Source organism: Sylvia atricapilla, chromosome 21 (genome assembly GCF_009819655.1).
Source record: "Sylvia atricapilla isolate bSylAtr1 chromosome 21, bSylAtr1.pri, whole genome shotgun sequence".
Classification (NCBI taxonomy): Eukaryota; Metazoa; Chordata; class Aves; order Passeriformes; family Sylviidae; genus Sylvia; species Sylvia atricapilla.
The window spans coordinates 5,340,002-5,362,716 of NC_089160.1; the positions used below are offsets into that span (position 1 = coordinate 5,340,002).

The 22,715-nt window shown below is 42.5% G+C and overlaps 1 protein-coding gene across 3 annotated transcripts; it reads left to right on the top strand.

The window, feature by feature from the left end:
- Positions 1-2,115: 2,115 nt before the first annotated feature.
- On the top strand, positions 2,116-10,831 carry IDS (iduronate 2-sulfatase). Of its 3 annotated transcripts, XM_066334069.1 has the most exons (9): positions 2,116-2,309; positions 3,079-3,215; positions 4,303-4,480; positions 5,365-5,453; positions 6,589-6,789; positions 7,357-7,527; positions 8,117-8,243; positions 9,700-9,873; positions 10,209-10,831. In XM_066334069.1, the coding sequence occupies exons 1-9, from the start codon at positions 2,192-2,194 to the stop codon at positions 10,709-10,711; spliced, it is 1,698 nt and encodes a 565-aa protein (XP_066190166.1). In that variant the 5' UTR covers positions 2,116-2,191; the 3' UTR covers positions 10,712-10,831. The 3 variants fall into 3 exon arrangements, with proteins under 3 accessions (XP_066190166.1, XP_066190164.1, XP_066190165.1); XM_066334067.1 differs by lacking the exon at positions 2,116-2,309 and having other exon boundaries at positions 3,084-3,215; positions 4,323-4,480; XM_066334068.1 differs by lacking the exon at positions 2,116-2,309 and having other exon boundaries at positions 3,084-3,215; positions 4,326-4,480.
- Positions 10,832-22,715: the final 11,884 nt, after the last annotated feature.

The window sequence follows — 22,715 nt, forward strand, 5'->3', positions numbered from 1 at the left end:
ACTCCCAGCTCATCACACTGAATCCAGCAGTGGTTCAGTGCAGGAGCTGAACCAACAGGCTGCTCCAAGGCCCATACATCCGGGGTGGAGTGGACATCTGAGCTGTGAGACCAGTTTGTCCAAGGTCTGCAATTTCAGTGCCTGCAATTATTCACTGGCATCATCCCAACTTGCTTTTTAGCACCAGAACTTGTGTGCTGTTTGCAAAGGACTTTTCCTCTGTAATTTGTTCTTCTAGTGGACTGAACTTAATAATAGATTGCTATATACTCATGTTAGGCAAACCAGGAAATGCATATCAAGTACCACTTAGTGCATTTGCATTTGAAAGAGGCAAGCATTATGGTAATTAAATGCATGTGCAATGGCAAAATAACTCCTTGGCTTTTTGCATAAAAAGTCTCCAAATGAAGAGAAGTGTCTCTTGGGGATGCAATGTTCAATACATTTCCAGCAGCTGATCCATGTTAGGAGAGGTCCTGATACCTGTGAGATACACTGCTTATACACAACATTAATTCATAAAATATGAACATAAAATATGAAAACATCAAATATACTGAGTATTATTCATGAGTTGAGTGCATGTCACGTGCTCAGTAGCAGCTCATTTTTTAGAAGCAGTGTTCTTCATTTGATTCAAGCTTTTTCCAGCATGTGCAGGAAGGAAGTGCAAGATCCACATCAAAATAAACTTTGCTGTAATAGTTTAGAGGAAGTACACGTGCTTCAATATGTATGCACACACTGTGTAATACACAGAGTACTGCACTTTTGAGTCACACATCCCACTGAACAACTGCATTGTGACAGATCATTGCAGCCATCGTTCCTGGTAACCTTATGGCTGGTGCATACACAGCTGATTCGAGGCCTCAGCTATGAATCTTTATACAGCAGAAAAGCACATTATTTTCGATCCCATTCTCTGTGACGAAAAAGTGATGAATGAGAGCATTTTTGTCTCAGAACTTTTAATTTTGATAAGAAAGAGCAACCAATACATTCCTGAGGCACTGGAAGAATCAAATTACAGATTCCCATTAGAGACTCATTAGTTTTCTGTAAATGCAGCTTTTTTTCTCAAGTTGTTTTTGGGCTCTTGAAACAGTCTAGTCCCAAAGACAATGATATTTACCAATACACTTCACTGTTAAACTTTCATTTGTATTCAAAGGTGCACCTATCACTTGCTAAAATAAAAAAATGCCCATACCATCACATTTATCAGTAGTGATGGTTCCCACATCCAAATGAACTCAAGTTGGCTATTTTCAATATTGGTATACTTGTCATCAGTTTACCTGTTAAATGTGTATGACATAGTTATCGTCTTTTAATTTTTTTTTAAAATCTCCCTGTGAGCTACTTTATTATACATGTTTGATAATCTTACAGTTGCTGATTGGGAAGCATATGTGTAGTTAACAGTGAGTTTATTTTGTACAGGAATACTGGCAGTAAACGTATTCTCTCTACTGCAATTAAAGACAGAAACCATGAAAAATTGCTGAGCTTTTAGTAAGAGTCGTTCTTAATGAAACTTTTAAGTATTATGGGGAACTTTTTAGTTTATGTTACTCTCCATACATTGGCGACTCCCTGGCTCAGCAGGCAACGCGGAGCGTTTCTTTAAAGACCAAACAGAATGTTCATCGATACACAAACAGGACTGAAACACTCCGCTTCTCTCAACAGTAACCCATGATCTCCTCATTCCCCAATGTCATTTCCACGAGAAAGAAATAACGTTGAGAATGCCACTGACATTCCCTTTCCACGGGAGCTGCGGCGGGTGCCGAGACTCGTGCAGGAACAAACACCGGCAGGAGCAGCGCTGCGCCCCGAACAGCCCCGTACAGCGGGCACAGTCCCGGGCGGCGAGCGCGGGATCCCGGCGGGGCCGGGCCGGGCTCCGGTACCGCGGGGCCGGGCCGAGCTGAGCTCCGGTACCGCGGGGCCGGGCCGAGCCCCCTCACGGCGGGGCCGAGCTCCGATACCGCGGGGCCGGGCCGGGCTCCCTCACGGCACGCCCGCTCGCTCACGGGCCCGCGGCGCCCCCGCGCGGGGAAGAGAAGCGAAAGGGGAAGTGAAAGGGGAAGGGCCGCTCCCGGCGGCGTTCGGGCTCCGGCCATGGTTCAAGACACCGCCCCCGGGCCGTCTCTGCCCGGCCCCGCCGCCTCGCTGGGCCATGGCGGCGGCGCGGTTCTGCCTGTGGCTGTGCCTGTCCCTGTCCCTGCGGCTGCCCCGTGATGCCATCGCGGCCGGCCCGGCGGCGGCGGGGCCCGGAGCTGGGCGCGGGCCCGGGGGTTCGTTCTGGCGGCGGGGCTGGGCTGGGGGGAGCGGCCGGCGGGAGCCGAGAGATCGGCGTGTCCCGAGGGGCTCGGTGTGTCCAGAGGGATCGGTGTGTCCAGAGGGATCGGCGTGTCCCGAGGGGCTCGGTGTGTCCCCAGGGGCTCGGGTGTCCCCAGGGCTCGGCGTGTCCCGAGGGATCGGTGTGTCCTCAGGGATCGGTGTGTCCCGAGGGATCGGTGTGTCCCTGGGGAAGCTGCGGCTTCACCCCCCGGCGGCGAGCAGGTCGACCCCCCAAGTCCGCTGCCTTGAGAGGACGTTTTAAAAACACACGTCTAAGTAATTGAAGAAAAATAGTTTTATCTGTTCAGAGCAGAATTATACGGGACTACAGTGTTGTTTACCTGTGGTTTAACACCCTGCTCAAAGCTTGCAGGCCGTAGAGTTCGGTAGTATGTAGATCTATAAAGTACTTCCTTGTTTTGCATACCTACTTCAGCCAGCTGCAAGGAGATGACGTCTCCCTGGAGAAAATACCATGGGTGCAAGCAATGAAATAAGAAGGGAAATGAAAACCACAGTATTTCTGTCTATGCCAAAAAAGAATTTCTGTCTTTGAAGAATTAATCCTATTGTTTACATTCCTTTACAAAGATATTCTTGCTCATTTTATTAATTTTAATCTGTCCTCGAATGTTTAAGGGCTAAAAACTGATAAATCAGCGTAAAGTAACCTCTGATTACTGGAGCTCAGGTTAATTTACTTCTAATTCTGTTCCTTCATAGATGGCATGAATATCTTGTTTATAATTGTGGATGATCTGCGTCCTGTGTTGGGCTGTTACGGAGATAAGCTTGTGAAATCTCCCAACATTGATCAGCTTGCTTCCCAAAGCATGGTGTTCAGCAATGCATATGCCCAGGTGAGATAAGTGACTTAAACATGTTTCCTCTGTGCAAAATAATTACTGGTTTTATCACAGTAGGTGTTAGGCAGGCCAGTGGAAAAAGCAAGTATTTATTAACTTGAAGTGTTTTCAGTAGAAAATAAATGATTGGGCTGAACAGTAGTTTGTGAACCCATCTTTACTAAGGTGAGAAAAATGAATACAGGGCATTTAAATTATGCTATTTGTGTATTCCAGCTAGGGAATAGGACTTCAAAGCAATAACTCTTGGGTTTTGTCAGTCTGAAGCAGAATTGGTCAGACCTTTGGACCATAACCCAGACCTTCTGTGTTCATCCATTCTTTATTCTTAAGGCAGATCATCTAGACTTTGGTCTTTTATCAGCACAGTCCACCTGCCACTGCTGCTTCATTCTGTGTGATGCGAGCAACAAGATTTTAAAAGCTCTGCCTTTGTGGAACCTGACTTGCTTTTTTAAAAGCTTGCAGTTTGGAACTGATATGCTTAATAGGGATGCTGTTCATTCCAGCTTGAAGTGGTGTGAAACTCGTTCCCTGTGATTCCTGAGTTTTCAGATGGTTATGGCCCAGGTACTGATGCTTTGAGAGCCTACCTAGAGCAGAGGCTAGACAATGTTAGAGGAATAAAGTAGGGATTTATTAAAAAGGCCTTCAAAGGATACACCTTGGGCAGTACAAGAGCCTGGCTGAGGCTCCACCCAAGATGGACAACAGGCCACATGTTTTCACACTATTATAAGTTTTGATCCTTTTACATATTTGGGTTAATTGTCTGATTACAGTTCAGGTCATGAAGATTCAAGAGAAGTACCAGATTGCTCTGCTCAATTCTCTGTTGTTTATGCTTTTTGGGCTTGAGGCTGCAATGGTGTCCTTGGTTGTTAGGCTGGAAAAGGATTGTTTTGTCTGACTAAACTGTAAGGAGAACATGGTAACACTTTATATGAAGTTCAGAGTTATATAGTAATATACAGAATCTGGAAAATATGAAAGCTAAAACTTACGGCATCACTCTGCCCAAGTTAGCTCACATGTGTGTTTTTTATTCCAAATTCCCCTCCTTGGCTGTGTTTCTCCTCAGCAAGCTGTGTGTGCTCCCAGCAGAGTTTCATTTCTGACTGGCCGCAGGCCTGACACCACCCGGCTCTATGATTTCTACTCCTACTGGAGAGTTCATGCAGGAAACTACTCCACCATGCCCCAGTATTTCAAGGAAAACGGCTACGTGACCCTGTCTGTGGGGAAAGTTTTTCATCCTGGTATGGTTTGAATGGTCATTTGCTTAACATAGAAATGCTTGATGTGTATAGTTCTCACCAGCTTACAGAAGTATTGATGTGTGGTTCTCGTCTGTATTAAGAGCCTAAATCATAATCATAAGCCAGATTTTACAGTGGTTGTCATTAAGTCTTAAGGCATTAGAGATGAATGGATTAGATGACTTTTATCTAATGGATGTTTTCACATCTTGTCTGGGAATTTTGGGAATAAATGTCTGACATTCTAAAAATACATCTGAAAGTTAGGTGTCTGTTGAAAATTAAATTACTTGTTGGCTTAGTTCTGCCTGTACATTCTTCATGTTTCCTAATAAGCTGCGAGTCTGGATCAGGACATGTAGAATGTATGACTAATGCTTCAAGTTCAGTAGGAAATCAGTTCACTAGTTAAAAAGCAGTAACACTACTGAGTTGAAAAATATTGTAATACTGATCCTCTTTTTGGCACTTCCTTATCTTATAACTAAACTTGTGTGGATAGTTTCAGTATGTGCTTCAGTTTATAGTAAATCAAGGATATGCATGAAGACTGTTAGTAATCCTGGGTGGTTTTTAACTTTGTTTTTTTTTAATTTTTGTTTTTGTTTTTTTGGGTTTTTTTGTTGGTGTTCCCTGAAGTAAGGTTCTTCAACAGGCTTGAGTCTCCCTCACTAGTAAAAAGTGTGTTTTGGGGAAAAATATCTGTCTTAAACTTTCTGACTTTTATTTCTTGGTTATCTTTTCCTCAGTTGTCAAAGATTCCTTTGAAATGTTTCTTCATTTAGCATATTCGGAAAAAACCCAATTTTTTATTAAACTTGTGTCTGAGCTCTTCTTGAATCAGTGAACTATTAAAATATATTTAATATCTTTATCCGTTCCAGGGGTTTCATCCAATTACAGTGATGACTATCCCTACAGTTGGTCCATTCCACCCTTTCATCCTTCAGCTGAAAAGTATGAGAATGATAAGGTAAGTGTGATTTGTGGCCCTCTAACAGAGAAGGGTGTTCAGGATATAACCAGGTTCTTTGTATCAAGGACAGGCTGTGCTCTCTGGGTTTTGAGGCTGCACCCTTGTGCAGGGAAACAACTGACCACTTCAAGGCTTTGTTTCTGTGCTTTCCAAAAGAAGGCCTAGATTATCAAATGTGTGTTTTGTTAATCAGTGTGCCCATCCTGCAGATGTTTTAAGTGTTTCTGAATTGGTGTTTGGAAACTACAGTTACTGAGATGTAAGCAAGAATGATCCTTATTTGTGTCTGGGTTATGAATTCCTTTATCTGAAAAGCTGCAGCTTGCACCTGCAACTGATCTGGCTTTGCTTTAGTTAGTGACAAAACATTGTCAGTAGTCTGGGTAAACTTAACGTGATAAAGAGCTCAGGACTGAGTGAGCAGAGGCCATAATGAAAATAACGTTTAAATAATCTGAAACTTTATACTCCGATCCAATTATCTAGAATGTTTGTTACTCTTAGGTTTGATACAAAAGAATATGGTTTATCTTTATGCCATCATGTGTTGGAGTTTGTTCACTGCCCAGAAGGAGCTGCAGTCATGAGGGTACAGACAGCTTTGGCAGTGCTTTGGTCTTGGGTTTACTGCTGGAAAAAGACTAGTTTTAACAACAGCAGCATTTGCCTCTATGACAGAAAGAAAAGTATTCATTTAGCGACCCTCCCAAACACCCTGCTGAGGCCACCATTTCCTGGCCACTGTTTAGTCCAGTTTGTCTCTCTTCATTGGTTACACATCAGCCACTGCTGCTCAGAAGCCAAGTCAGTATCTTCCAGGCAGCTTTCTATGGACTCTTGGGATCAGAAGGAATGAAAATATAGGTGTATGTAGGGTAACCAAATGCTGCTGCATCTCCATTAGGTCAGAGATTCTATTCATCATAGCAGCTCTGGGCTTTTCACCCATGTGACTACATTTAATCTTCTACCCAGCTTTAGAGAGGATTTCTGCATTTTCATAGGTGTGGAAGTTGCATTCTTTTGTTGGTAGAAACAAATTGGTTTTAAAGTTACAGAAGAGAAGATTTCATCTCTGCATTTAACAGAAGTTACTAACAGAAGTTACTGAGCTATTTTTTTTTTCTTGAAGACTTGTAGGGGAAAAGATGGAAGACTTTATGCGAACTTGGTGTGCCCAGTGAATGTGACAGAAATGCCTGGGGGGACTCTGCCTGACATTCAGAGCACTGAGGAGGCCATACGCTTACTGAACGTCATGAAAACCAGCAGGCAAAAGTTCTTCCTGGCTGTTGGTTACCACAAGCCACATATCCCGCTGAGGTACCCACAGGTGAGGAGAATGGAACCTGCAGGAACTGAGATGAATGTTGCTTTTGTTTTTAAAAGCTCTTCTCACCAATGCTTGATTGCTGTTTCTGGAAAGCAAGTTGGAAACCAGCCTTGATGTGGTGTAACTTCAGGAGTCACCTGTGATATATTTCAGAACGTTTAATGGGAATGAATTGTGACTCCTCAGCCAAAATCCAGGCCTCTGCCACCATAATGCTGACTGCTGCTGTGTGGAGTTGGAGTGTGACATAACGAGGCCTTACAAAATCTCTTATTTCATACTCTGACTTGGTGGCAAAACTCCTACTGATTTCAAAGTGGGGTTGGACCTTTTATTGCAGTGTTGTTTTGAGATACAGGAAGCTGGGTTTAGGTATTTCTAACTCAGTATTTTTCAGGAATTGGTTGGGGATGTCTGGTATTGCTGTTTTTCACACTCTGGTGGGAGAGAAATGAAGCTTTGTGAATGTAACATTAAAGGGTCCTGCAAGGGAAAATGGTTGCTGTTTAAATAGAAAATACACAGTATATGTTGGAGGTGTTTTTATATGTGTTTTGTGTTGTGAAGGAATTTCTCAAGTTGTATCCCTTGGAAAATATCACATTGGCCCCAGATCCCTGGGTGCCTAAGAAACTACCTTCTGTGGCATACAACCCCTGGATGGATATCAGACAGAGAGATGATGTGGAAGCATTAAATGTTAGTTTCCCTTATGGACCACTTCCAGATGATTTCCAGGTAAGCTGTCAACACAGTGCCCTGAAATCAATCTGCCTTCACTTGTTCAAAGGCAAGGGAGGAGTCAGCTGCTCTTAGATGATCCCAGTTATTCAGCAACTGACCATTGGCAGTTATGAATTCCCTGCCTTGTACACTTTCACCTCTAGCTCTGTAGGCAAACCTTCACTGCCACTGCAGTTCAGTTTGCATGTGAGGGAATCTATGTAGCAGATGCCAATGCTGCATTTGTGTTCATTACCTGAGTCTGTTTATCTGTTTCAAGCTGGCACCCAGTGTGTATCTTCTTTTGCAAGATTTTCCTTGACTCTCCAGTGCTTGTATCAAAATTAGATGCTCTGGTTAGACCAAGAGATGAAGAATAGATTTGTTTGCAGTGTTTTGATTGAAAGCACTCCTGAGAGGTTGAATTTTCTAACTGCCCCCTCCCATATTACCTTTTCTGGAACATTAATTGGGCTACAGACAAAATTAAAGCTTTACAAGTAGAGTCCTTTAGTTCTTTTACACAGCTACCCCCTGTTTCTGCTGTATGTGTCTGGGGAAAAACCTTTTTTTTTTTTTTCTCTCCTGTTCCCTTAACTTACAGCGGCAGATTCGTCAGAGTTACTATGCAGCAGTTTCTTACCTGGACGTGCAAATTGGCCTGCTTCTGAATGCTTTGGATAATGTAGGACTCTCAAATAACACAATTGTGGTTTTTACTGCTGATCATGGTAAGCATCTAAATCTTTGTCGAGCTTCCTGTTAAGAATTTCATTGTCCAATTCAGTGCTGGCATATTAATCCAGTGTGTGTTTCTATAATGTTAAGCAGAGCTGTCATACCTTGTACCTCTGGCTTGTCTCAGCCAGATTGAGGGGACTGGCACTGGCTTCTGTGGCTGCACAGTTCTGTCCCCACAGGCACAGGCTGAGGATTTGCTGGTGAGGGATGAGGCTGTCTGCCAGGACATGGGGCTGAGCTTGATGTATTCCCATCCTCTACCCAAGGAGTGACTCTTGCTGGGAACTGTGCTCTAAAAGTACAGCCACCATTCCTCCCCCATTACCATTTGTAGAAAGCCATCTGGTACAGTGGGTAACAGGCTTTCTCATTAACTGCTCAAGTGTGTTTTCTTACACTTGTCATTGCTGCTTGCAGAGCATCTAAACTGAAAAGGGATATGGTTCCCTCTCATATCTGAGATCATGCACACTCTGGATCCTGGTGGGGAAAAACTTAATTTGAACTATGAGACAAATACCTCAAGCATTTAATGCTTGTTTCAATACTCTAATATTCTTAAAATAACCCTGTCATGATCCATTTAGTTGTGGGATGGCTTAGCTGATTTAAACCAGTTAGGATGTGAATTAACTACAGCAATTTAAAGTCACATATATAGGTAATTTGGGTTGTCTTCTGTGAGCTTGTGTGTATAAACAAGCTCTTACGAATTGCAGAGCAATGGGATAAATACTTTTGGTACTAAAGTGACTCTAAATGTTCCTTCTGACTTGTTTGTAAACTGATTTTTTCTTTTCTTTGCTTTGGATAACTGTAAACAGTTGGTGTTTCCAGTACCATGGCTGGCAAAGTGATCAAGAAAAAACATGTGTTAACATAGCTGTCACAGAGTTCCTTTGTCTTCCCCCAAAGTGAAGTTGGCAGTGTATCTGCCTGGAAGGAAGTCACATTGGCATCTCTTTCAAGAGGAAGAGGAGAGATGAAAAGTTTTATCTCTATTGCTTCCTCAGGGGTAGGGTCCTGAGTCTGGCACAGAGAGCAGCCTTAGCTCCAGAGATGTTCAGCTACAGTGTTAACAGGAGTATTGGAGAGCTGGCAGCTGCCCAAAACTTAAATGAGCACCTTTGTGGAATTGATCTGGAGACTCCTGCAGTCACTGTGACACACCCCAGTTCCTCTTTTCTGCTGTTCTAGTGCTAATTTCCTAGTTCTAATATTGACAATCTAGAAGTAAGGAAAGGTGTAATAATTTCCTTTATAAAAGAGTATCAAGTTGCAAGATTTAGATGGCTGTTGAAATAGCTTCCACATTAGAGAAAAGACTTGTTACATCTAAATACAGATTCATTACCTTTTCATATAACCTTTTTAACGAATAAGAAATGACTTGACTACTAGATTACAAACCAGTATCTGCTCTGAATTGTGTTCTTTGTCACCTAGGGTGGTCCCTGGGAGAACATGGTGAATGGGCAAAGTACAGCAATTTTGATGTTGCTACCCGAGTGCCACTGATGTTTTATGTCCCAGGAATGACAACTTCCCCTGGCAGCCAAGGAACAAGGGTCTTCCCCTACCTTGACCCTTTTAGCCATACTGGAGGCTCAGCCCCTCAAGGTAAATGTCCAGTGCTTCTTTTGTGTTTGCAGTGGGTACATAGAGGTGGTGATGTGTCTCTTGACCTTGAGAATTTACTTTGTCTTTCTGAAGAGCTCTTTTTCAGACTGATGGGTATGATTATCTCTAAGGCTAAATGTTTTAAGTTGTTAAAAGTACATCGTAAGTGCACGGACTGGCATCCTCACACTAACTGCCACTCCTTAATTGCCTTGATTTTGGTACCCCCAAAAATCCTCTACAGAGCACTTGCAATAAAACAACTGAATTATTAGAAAAAGTTGTTGTCCAACCACCCTATTCCATAGCTTACATTTTGATATAATTTCTTCCAGGGCAAAGTCAGAAGGTGGTGGAGCTGGTGTCTCTGTTTCCAACCCTTGCAGACCTGGCTGGCCTGCAGGTGCCTCCTGCGTGCCCGCGGACGTCGTTTGGTGTTGAGCTGTGCACGGAGGGCACCAGCATTGTGCACTACTTTAATGTCTCTGAAGGAGAGGTGCAGGAAGGCAGGGAAGGGTGTGATAACCCTGCCAGGTGTTTGGATGAAGAACCTGCTGCTCTCAGCCAATATCCCCGGCCTGCAGACACTCCCCAGTGGAACTCTGACAAACCAAAGCTGAAGGACATCAGGATCATGGGCTATTCCCTGAGGACCATTGACTACAGGTACACTCTGTGGGTTCAGTTTGATCCCAACAACTTCAGTGCTGACTTCCAGAATGTCCATGCAGGGGAGCTGTACGTGATGGAGAATGACCCAAACCAGGATTATAACATCTATAACAATACTTCACATGGTTGGTTCTTCAAAAAACTTCTTGGCTTTCTAAAGCACTAGGGTTCAGAAACTGCTTTGTGCCTATTCTTGTGACTGAATGGATGCTTCCTTCTTTTGTATAAAACCTTTCTGTTGTACAGAAAACATTTGGATTGAATAAAAATCCTTCTTGTATCAAAACTAGCTATTGCCTTTGTCTTGTTACAGCCCTTACTGCACTGAAGTAGTCAGAGAGAACTGTGTTTTCAAACACAAGCTTCTAACACTTCTGAAAAGGCCACACAGAGCATCAGGCTCATACTGTGAAACATCTCAGTGGTCTTCTGTAGCGAGTGAAGAATTAAATTTTGTTATCTGTGCTGAAACTGTTGGTGTGAAAGATGGAAAACCAGAAACTTACATGTTTGAGTGGCTGTGCAGAGAATGTAAGTTGTGACACAGGTCCTGTCCCCTTCACCCAGGAAACTTGGGGCTGGAGTGGTCAAGCAAGCATTTGATAGTGGGAAAGGCTGAGGTGTTTGTTTGCTCTCATTAACCTTACCTCTTACTAGAACCCAAAGAGAAACCTCATGTGTTTTATCCAAAATTTAATTATTTCAAATAAAAGCTTTAATTTGGAATTCATCCTTCTCATGATACAGCAGGAGAATCTGAATTTTTAATTAGTTAATGTGTGTGAAATGAGCACTTTCATCAGTAAAACACTAAATAAGACTGGGGGGTTGAGGTAACACCAATATGCTCTTCTGTGGATTTTCCTGAGGATTGGTCTAATGAGTCTCCACAGGTGAGGGGAGATGGAAACCTTCAGCTCTTGGAGCTGGCTGGTTGCAGAACTGCTCAGTGCACTTCAGGGTTGTTATATCCAGTGACAGAGGCCTGGATGTTTGCCTTCCTAGGTGCTAATGGGCTTGGCATTCTCTGTTCTGGACTAGGAGAGCTAAAAGCCTCCCATTTAAATTTTTAGTGTGGCATTTAGCAACACAGGATGTGGAGCATTAGTTGTCCTAAGCTATGCTGTAGGTAATGTCCAGATGGCCAAATGCATTAAGGTAAATATGTTTGGGAGCTTGTATCTGAGAAAAATGGTTTTGCTGAGTATTTTATTGAAGTGCTGTCTGTACTTTGTGCTCACAGCCACAAGGTACACGGTGCTTTAGTGTAAGGGCAGTAACTTGTGTTGTTTTCTATCAGCCAGCTGGATTTCTGCAGTTCTGTCTTGGTAATTGAGAGTCTCAGATTTTGTACCTTAAAAAATAAGAGCTCTTTCACATGGTGCTAACTCCTGCTACCTTCCTTAATGAACTGCTCCAATTCCTACAAAAAGCCAGCCCTTACTTGTCTTCCTCAGATAAATTGACTTTAATATCCTGGAGAAGCCATAGATATAAAGTTATTTCATTAAAATCCATGTGACAGTCTTATTCCTAATTAATGTAGGGATACCCACCGTGCATCTGATTCTCTGTTAGAAGACAGTGGTTATTTAGTGCCTTAAACTCAATTACAAGAATGTATTTCTTATGAACTTGTCATTTGTTTTACTCAGCCCGAGATCCTGTGTGTTCTGCAGCTTTATCATTCCAGGTAAAAGTGTATTTTTCCCTCAGTTATGCATACTTAGATCCTTAGCTGGTGTGAAGCACTGCAGTTGTGTGTAGCAGATTCAATGTAGCTATACCAATTTCACACTGGCTGAAGGTGTGTTTTACTGAGAGCAGTGCCAGGCAGAGATTTGGAGTATGCAGCTAGAGCTAATTATATCTCTGACACACTTTCCTTCAAAGGAAAATCAAATATTGGGGAAGTTATTTTGGGGAATGTATTGAAGCGTTAAGGATTAATCTAAATCTCTGGTATGCTGGGTCAGTAATACAATGTGCAGTTAAAATTGTTCTGGCAAATGGGTATTATCTGAGACTTGGCTATGTGAGCTTTGTGTTTTGTTTTCCTGCTAAGGCATCTGCAGAAAAACACCCCAACAGTTTTCGGGAGATGTAAAATTATAGCATGTAGATAAATTATTTAGGATTTTATTTGCATGAAAACATTTCTGTGCATACTCTGCCCTAAGCCTTCCATCACTTCAGGCAATTTAATTTTTCAAGTGGAGATAAAAGTCCTGGTGCTAGGTGATGAGTATTTTTTTCCTCAAGTCATTCTCTTTATATTGAAAGGGAAAAGCTGCCCTTGACCTTTCTTAATCAAAATCCAGTAATCTTTTGGGGAGACATGAAACAGAATTGTGTCTGACAGCCAGTGAATCAAGATGTATCTGCAAGCTCAGGGCAAGGACATTCCTGAGTAATTGCAGAAGTCCCTGGGCAGGGTTCCTACAGCGCACCTGGAGAGCTGGGCCCTTCTGCCTGCTGCTGAGCTGGGGCAGTTTGTGGGCAGGAAAGAGGCACTGCAGTAAAAAATCCTCTGCTCTTGCCACTGCCATGTTAGTTTTGTTATGGAATTTGGTTATTGTTATGATTCAGGATGGCTCATGTAATGACACATAGAACTCTGATTTCTTCAGAGGGCTTGTAGCAAAGTTTATTGAAAGATGGATTCTTTTTATACACTGTTTGGGTACAATGAATAGGGTTGGTCCTGTAGGGCACCACCTTTTTGTAAACACCTCTACCAGTAAACAAGTTGGAAAAACACCAGGTGTCAGGAGGAGGAGATATATATATATATATATATATATATATATATATACACAGGGATTGTTTATAGGGATTGTTTTGGGCTCCTCCTCACCATTTCCCAGGCCAACTTTTTCTACAGGCTTCAAGTCGCTGCCTGGAGTCTGAGATCTATTTTCTGAGCACTGTCAATTCCCACACTGGGCGAGTGAGGTGTGCATCCAGCAGTGACAAACAGAGAAGGCCCATTTGTTCAATCAAACCAAAACACTGCTTCTCCTGGAGAGCCCGAGCTGTGGCTCTTGCTGGGCTGAGCAGCCTCCACTGAAGAACAAAAGAGCTTAACTGGAGCAATAAAAGTAAAGTGCTCTTGTGAGCAGCGCTGTCTCTAGAGGGAAGAGGTTGCAAGCCAAGCATCAGGAAATAAATGAGATGCCAGTGTTGACCCTATTTCTCAGGATGGCACCAGAACAGCTGGAGGAACAGCACGGTGCTGCCTCAGCAGGAATTGTTACCTGTGCTACGTGTGTGGAGAGCCTCCACGGGGACTGCAGAGTAGCCGCCGTAAGCACTTGGCACGGAGCAGAGTCAATAAACAGACCTCTGTTAATAAGCTAATGTACAGCAGTCATTAAGCAATGGAATTAAGATTTTGGTCCCAGCTGTACGTCAGTCAATCATAACTCAGGGTGTTTTTTTCAAGTGCGTAGATGCACAGAACCCTAAAATCAAACTTCTTGAAGGAAAGTAAAATACACGCTATGTACAAAGCAGAAGCAATGAGAATCTTTAAAAAAAAAAAGATAAAAATGGAGGTGGCTGTGTTTGGGTGTTCTTTGTAGCACTACAGGGATGTTTATGGCATGCTGTTTGCAAAGCAAAGATTTGGGCCTAATTTCAGGCATGCTGAGCACACTGGAGTAGATGGAAATGATGCAGCTCCACACTGTGCTGTGCAACAGATTGGAATCCCCCCTTTGGCCTGTGCTTGCTGGGGGAAATGGGGTAGGTTCTGGATTAATGAGAGAGTTGCAAGTGTGTTTGTGTGCTGAGGCAGGCAAAGGCAGCTGAGAGCCCCAGCTATTGGTCAGATGTTACCTAATTAATCACCATTGCATGTTAATTATGTATTAGTGACTTGCTGCTGTGTCGTCTTGGTCAAGTGGAGTCCCCTGCTGGAACGAGTGTTCCACAGCATGAAGGATGGGATGTGGACGTGATGGCTCAATAGCAGGGATGTTCCTTAATTCCTCTGCTAATGTATATTTTCTCTGATAGGCAGCAACACCACCAGTGGCAAAAGGACCATAATGTCATGGTTGGCACCCAGACTCGCAGGGCACTGTGCACAGCTTACATTTCTTATACTTGGGAAGTGCTGGGAGTTGCAGCTGAGTTCCTCTGTTGAATGTGTGATTTTTTTTCCTCCCCCTCCAGTGGTTACTTAGCATTCAAATGTGAAACGCTACATAAAGAATGAAATTGCCCTCCTGGTAACTAGGTTTTCCAGCACTTTACAGTTTTCTAGGCTATGGAACTTCTTGCTTTTTCACATCAGAAACTCCCAACCAAGTTAAGATGACTCTGTGTCGAACTTTTTATGTCTCTGTGTTTGACTTCCTAGCTAATGAAAATTATCTTCAGATCTGCATGGGTGGACCTTGACTCCAATATTCTTCTCTGCCTAAATGCACAGGTCTCCTTTTAAAGTCTGTGGGAGCTCTGCTTATGAAAGAATAGATAGACTACCAATGTCAAGATCCACCATATGAAACAGCAAAAAGAGCTTTTTGTCCTCTAAATGTAAAACTTGTCTCAGTGCTGAGTAGCAGAAGAACATTTCTATCCAGCAGTGTGTGAAGGTCCCAGCCATAATGGAGCTTTGACTAAGCAAGAGGAAATGGCAAAGTCTGAGATGTTTCTGTAGGTGCAGTTGGACAGGGAGCAGGATAAGAGAGTGAGGTAGCAGAGAAAGGAACAGTAAGATGCAATGAACAGTGAAATCAGATGTAAGTCATGATCTGAAAGAAAACAGAACAGGAATCTAAAGAGAACAAGATCGGGACGGGAAATATTTATAATTCTGGTTTTAGTTTCTGCAGACATTTAGGGAACTCAGATCTTCCCTCTTCTGCTCTATTTTTTTTCCTGTATTTTACGTTTAAAATCTATGAGCCTTGTAAGTGTTGTGTTTGCACAAGTTCTTTGATTTACTCTGAAGCATTTTTTAAAATCTGCTTTAGTACCTTGTGATTTTTATCCCAAGTATATTCAATCTGGCGTTATCCATGAGTTCAAAACACTTGCCCTTTTCTTTGGGTCTCAATGTAGAATCAAAGTCTGTAATTTCTAGCATGTGCTTCTCTTGTGCTGAGGATTCCCTGTGTGCTGTGGGGCTGAAGAGCTGTTCCCTGTAGGTTATAAAGGTTTTGCTCCACAGCCACCCTGCACTGAAGGTCTTGGAGTTGGGTTCTGCTGAGCTGCCTGGGGACAAATGGCATCAGTGTGGTGCTGCCCCAGTGCTGGTTTGGCTGCAAGCCTCATCACCAAAGTCCTGCTTGTGCATCTTCTGTAGACACTGCAAGAGCTGCCTGAAGACTATCTGACTGCAGCCTTTTTTTTCTTGTCAGGGAAGTGTTGATTTGATTAAATCAGACTGTCTTATGTAGAGATATTGCTTCGGTGACAGCTATATTGAAAAGTTTTGCTTTGATAAGATCAGGGACCTTCGCTTCAATTTTATTTCAATTTTTATTATATTGCATAATTTTGACATAATTTAAAAGGGTATTATAACAAATGAGAATGCAATTACTTTGTAAGAATAATAAAGGCAAAACAAAAAAATTTGATCTCTGAAGGAGAGTGTTCATCTGCATCAGAATGAAGCCACTCACTTCACAAGTGTCAATTCAAGTTTCTGAACCAGATTTTTTTTTTTTTTTTTTTGGTCTTGTGGGAAAACTTTGAAATTTTGGCAGCAAGAAAGTGATGGAAAATCTCAATTCATGCATCTTCTTATGGCATTAAAATGCCAATTCTCATCTGGCTTCACAAATAATTATTCACATTAGCAGCGTGTTGAGGGCTGGAATTTGGGTTTGGGCCATTTCTGTTCGCAGTGCTCAGGAGCTGGACTGGATGGTCCTTGTGGCTCTCTCCCACTCAGAGTTTGGATGTTTCTTGTTCTTCTCTGAGGGATGGAGCAGCAGCTTTTTGTTCTTATTCCCCTGCCACTGTCAAGCTCTGTTGCACTGCCTCACAGCTCACCCCTGCTGCTGTCAGATACTTCTCCTGCTTCCAGGAAAGCCAGGCTACACAGCCTCTGCACAGCCAAAAAATGCTTCCCCTGGCAAGAGATCTGTCATGACTTTTTTTTTTTTTTTTTTTTTCCCAACAAATTGCCTAATAAGAGGGCAAATATTAATCACATGTCTGGAAAAAGTTTGTTTTGATCTCTGTGTCTGCTATTCCAGCTTTCAAGAACAGAGCCTTTTCTGAAACGTTTTCCTGGTAATAGAATTAGGACATAATTCCTAGAAGACAAATCTTGGCAGGTATGAAGTGTATAATACCTATCCTTGACTGAACCTACAGCCTAGCCTAATACTTCCCACATTTTCCTGCTTTCAAAGTGAGTTTGATCTTGTGCTGAAGGAAATGATTCTCTTTACTTGAGCCCTCTTGAATATTTCACAGTAAGAAGGATGTGATCCATTACTTCAGGAGCCCTCATTACGTGCAGCTGTGGGATACTCATCTTTTTCCTTTATCTGCTCTGCTGGAAAACTTGGATACCTTGTTTTACTAAATAAAATCAAGATCAGGGCTGTTAAAAATAGATTGACTTATTGAACTTGATGGAATAATAATTTTCTTGTTGCTAGCTTTATCTTTTCTTTGCTGAAATAAGATTAGCAGAGATTAAAGCTATTTATTTTGGAGGTATAGCATTCTGGTCAGGGAAGCTGTGATGGGTTTTTCTTTAAAAGGGCCTTCATATTTTAAGAATTTGCAAACCCTCATTTCTTTTCAGGGCTGTTTGTTTCTATAACTGGTACTCTTGCCTGCAATTCCTCTTTTCCAAGAAAATACTTGGTGGAAACCCCCAAGTATCTTCTGTATTTGTTCTATTTTTTGCTCAGTTAAAGCAACAATGTTCTTTCTGACATAAAGCCACGCAAACGAGATGTGAGTTTTTCACTGCCTTAGTAAGGGATGGTTTGCCTAAGGATTCTTCCAAGATTCACTTTGTGAAAGGGAAAAGTGCTAATTTTCATTTACAAATGAAGGTTATCAAATACAGTGAGGGCCTGGCCTGGTAAAGCCATGCACTTAAGTACATTCCTAGTCAGTAGAACACTGAAATGTTTAAAATGCTCTGATGAGTCCAGGCCAGAAGTCAATGGCAAAACCATCCCAGTGTTAGTGCCACCAAAGAACCAGCCAGAGTGGGGGACTGAGTGTTCATCAGCAGGATTTCACTTCTGCTAGGAAAAACCCAAATCTATCTTGGTTCTCTGTGTTTTAAGGTCTGTTGTTCCCTTCTGAGGAATGTGTTGGGTGAATGTGGCAAGGTTTTGGGAACACAGGGTGGAGCTTCTGTGCTAGTTTGGCTTCCAGGAGGCTCCCACATCTCTCTTGCACCTCTCCCTTCAAACTTCCTCGTAGTTTTTAGTTTAAAAGGAGAGCCAGGTCTGGATTTCTCAAAATTTCTTGTATCCTTGATTACAGATCAACAGCACTTTTCCTGAGAGGTTTAAACCAGTCATACGACATTAAAGCTAAACCCTAAGAAATTCAATAAAGTTCTCCATCAAGCCTTGCCCACAAACCCGGTGTAAACCTTCCCGTGCCTACAGACAGTGTGTGCATCTCCTCTTCCACATCTGGGGGGAGGCAGGACTCTTCTGCCTTTGTCCTGCTTTGTTAGGATTTGGAAGGAGTTCTTCCCGTGCCATCTGCAATGTGGGAGCGGCTCTGCTCTGTAATTCCAGAGCTCCTCGACTAGAGGTCAGTAACACATCAAAGAACGGCAGCCCGAGAACCAGAAACTCTGGGATCTTAGCTGCCACTAAACATTGCCTTCTGCATTTGAAATAAAGACTTGTGATTCGGTTCAGCAGCCGCAGCTATAAGTCATACAGCTGTGGGATAAGAGGAGTGCTTCTAGTCTCTATCTTTTAAATTCTTTTTTTGGTATTAGAAACATGGTCTAAGTAGTGCTTCCAAATTTTAAACAATAAGAAAAATTATCACCCTTTTAATATCACTTGGTCTCAGGTAGTAAGTGGAACATTTTGACTTGATGTGTAGCTTAAAAAATAAATCTGAATTTCAGAAATTTCTACTGCTAATTCTTTACATCGTGACTTTAGCTGCATTGGCATTTTCTCCTGACAGGGCTAGCTAATTAGCTTGGAAGAGAAAATCATTGTCTGAAGCAGAGGTGGTTAAAAGTAGATTATTGATAGGCTCAGAGTCTTATTTGTTGTGTCTTTACAACTTCGAATGTAGAATAGATCAGTCACTATATAATAAAGGGCAGGTTTAGGAATGCATAAAGGTAAAAGGTTTGATTCAATTTACTTTAAAAATAACCTTTATTGTTCTGTAATCATTCAATTCTATTTTTTTCCCTGCTGAACTGTTTTACTCCGTGGTAGAGGAATCAGTTATCTGGACAATTAAAAGCAATTTGTGGAGTATCTCTTTCTCATCCAGACACATTTCTTTGAAGGATGTCTTCAGCTGTGCTGCCATTTTAACAGCAAGTTGGTCAAATACATCCTCTGAATTATTTCTTCGTAAAAGCAGGCACAAAGGATTCTGTTTGCATCCTTTTAGTGTGTCCTATCCTGAAAATACTCATTTCCTTTATCGTGGCTAATGCCATTACTGAGTGGTTTTGCTGAGGCATTTAGTTCAGCAGTGTTCATGACTGTGATTAGTGCATTTGTCTCCAGCTAAAATGCTGATTCCTGGTTGAATACTGCACCCCTAAGAGATGTGCTCTCAGGCTTTGTGAAGGAGACATCTCTGTTTCCAGCAATTTTGTATCACTTGGGTTTTTTTTTCCCCTGTGGACAGAGACCTAGACCAAGGCATTTTGATAGTCTTGTTGCTCAAATCCTATTTCCTCCCCTCACACCACTTTTACACTTGCCTGATGCATTATGATTTATGCCATAGTTGGTAAGAGTGGAACCAAATGTAGTATTCCAAAAAAGTACTATCTGTACAGATAGGCTCATAGGAAACCTCTGGAATAGTGAGAATATAAAGTCATGCTTGCATTAAAAGACTCCCAGTGTATCTTGAACTGAAAGTTTGAAGAAATAAAAACAGGTGGGGGAGGCTCCTGTTACAGACTAAAAACACAGGTACCTCTTGGGCTGGAGCAGAAAAATACATTAATCTAAAAGTGTCTGGTTTTAAGAAATTATTATGCCTTGGAAATGTTACATGTAGGACATGGAGATGAGTTTGAGGGATGGTATTTAGCTTTCTAAGGATGTTATTAATTATAGTTACATTTGGAATGGGGATCAGGCTGTAAAGATGTGTCCTTCATTTCTCAGGCAGTCTTTGGGCTGCTCAGCAGCTTCACTGCTGTGGCCACTTTGCCCTTCCATGATCTCTGTGTCCTGGTGAGTAACCCTGACCCACTTGGTGCTATACCAACACCTCCTTATTTAGCACCAGCAAACCAAAAAGCTCTTCACAGCCAGCAGCCACCGACTGGGGGCTGAATGGTTTAAATGCTTTTAAAAGCCTGGGGCAGTCATCCCTTCAGGTCTGGCATCGCTGTTTCTTGAGCTTGCACATTGGCAGAGCGCTCCCTCCAGCCTGCCAGCTCCAGAGTGAATGGTGACAGGCTGTCATCATCTGTTCTACCCTGTCATTCCATCAGGTTTAAAATGGAAACCTGAGCTGGTGGGATACAGCCGAGGACTCTCATGTGTTTGATCACTGAATGAGTTGGGGAAATGAAATATAATGGGAACTCGGCTTTTTTTAGCCTCTTTCATAAAGTAAATCAAGTTCTCTGCTTGTGTGACTGCATGAAAGGCACTGGGATTAGCAGATTTGCATTGTTTCACTCAAAGGACAAAGGTAGATTTCTAGTTTAAGCGGTGCTCTGGTTTGGGTTTTTTCCTAGAAGATGTTCAGTGTTTCAGATCTCCTGTTTGTGCTGCCAGACACTGCACAAACCACCGAGGGGGGAATTCTGAGCTGTGGCTGAGGCAGCTGCCAGCAGCAGGGACTGTCCCACTTCAGCTGCTGCTTACAGCTGCCTGGCTTTGCCCTTCTTCTCTGCGTGTCTGATTCCCTGGAAACCAGTTCAGCTTGAGAACCACCGAGGAACACTTCTTTCTTCCCCTTCCTCCTGCTGATTTAGGTCACCAGCAAAGCCAGAGTAGGACCAGGGCCAGAGCAGGAAGGAGTGAGTGGTCTTAGACCCCTCTCCTGCCTTGCAGAACTTGGCAGCTACGTGCAAAAGATGGATCAGAGCAATGCAATTGCCTTTCCCTTCCCAGAAAGGTGTCTGAACTTTTCCAGTGGTGGTTGCATGGAGGCAGCAGGGCAGTTAGGGATGTGCAGTAGTATTTTGTTGGCAGGGTGAAGGTGGCAGCCTGGCCAGATTTCAGAAGGGGATGAGCACCAGGTGGGCACTGGGGGAGCTATTCATACAGTGATACTATATATTCATATACTAATATATTGTGATATTCATATATTCATATAGCCATACTATCACTTTCCAAAATGAGCAGTATCAAGATCCAAACCCAGACTTTTTTGTCAGCTATGTAAGGCCATTTAAACGCTGCTGCTTTAGCATGTTACTGGTGGCTTGGACAACAACTGAAAAAAATTAATAATATTCCCATTGGGATATTGCTTTACCCTGTGTTGTTCTGAAGATTAATTTTTGTGCAGGATGGTTTTTGCCATTATGGATCTATAGTCCAATCAGAAAATGATAAAGTTGTACGATATTAGCAGACAACTAAGCCAATGTTTGCTTTAGGGTGAATGAGTTGTTCCAGCTCCAAGTGGAATCTGTAGATTGGAAATCAGCAGATTTCTTCTCCTTCTCCCTGAAACTCTACAATCTGCTCTTACAGTCCAGTGTCTTGGACTAACAGAGAAGGTCCTTTAGCTCTGTGGTAGTACACTGTCTCAAAAAGCCCAGCTTTAGTCCTATAATTGTCTTTTCTCCAGAGACTAATTTTGTTATTGTTTATGGCTTCTGAAAACAGGCTCATTGCCAATGTGAAAGCAAAGAGCAGAACTCTCTCTGTAACAATTTTCATACATCTGGTATAATGATAAATATTTTATATTATTAATAATAAATACCAGTTTTATGGAATCAGTTCCCTTTTATGGGCAATGGTAGGACAGCTGTCTAGCTTGTAGTTTTATAATTTGTCCTACAGGCAATTTTGTGCTTATGGCATGTTGACTTCAGTAGGGAATTCTGCTTAAAACCTGATCACTGTATTTCCAGGAAGGCAGGTGTAGGCATTTGTGTTTCCACTGCCAGATCCCTGGGTTCCCCTATCCCTGGAGAGGCTTTGGAGGAAGAAATCACTGGGATTTCCAGGTGTGTCCTGCACCTGAAAGGTGAACTTTCTAGGAACAACTGCAATGGTCCACAGAGTGAGAGAGCTGGAAAGTCACCTGCCCTCCTCTTGAGAATTGTTTTAATCTCTTCAGAATACCTTGTGACTTTGGCATTAGGAATTAGATCACAACTTGGATCAGTGTTAATGAAATTGCAGCAACAACTCAAAAGTTTATCCTGAAAAGGAGCCACATCATGGTGATAGTGTGGAAGTCCAAAGACCTCTTTTTTTGGTTTCCTGATGTGTGCCGGAAGACATGTGTAAGCCCATCAGTGGTCCCTGTGTTTTAGTGAGACTTGCTGTGGCGAAGGGATTACTGTCTCTATCTGGAGGATATCCTGATTCATCTAAGTGATTTTAGAATTCATCTCAGCCCCAGAGAACAGCCCCTGACAGTGAGAAAAGCTGATTGTATTTAGCAGAGCTCTCCAGGCCTTGGGAGCTCAGCTAAGCTGCTGTCTGGCAGGTGAATTGGAAAGCTTGAAAGCAGTAAGGATCTGGAAGAGTTGTTGGCTTCCCCTAACAAGACCCTGACTGGTAAGTGGGGTTTAATACTTCTAACATTAATAGCAAAAATGCTGCAATTTACAGACTAGTTCTCGGACACAAACCAGATACCAGGGATCCAGTAAAGCAAGTCTTAATGCCCAAGGCTATTGGGCCATTTTTTCACTCTTTCAAATAACCTTGCCTCTCATAAATCTGTTGCTCATTTAAAGCAAAACTTTCTGCTTGCATCAGAAATTACTTCCAGCATTGGATATGAAGCATTCTGCAATATGTTTTAAAGTG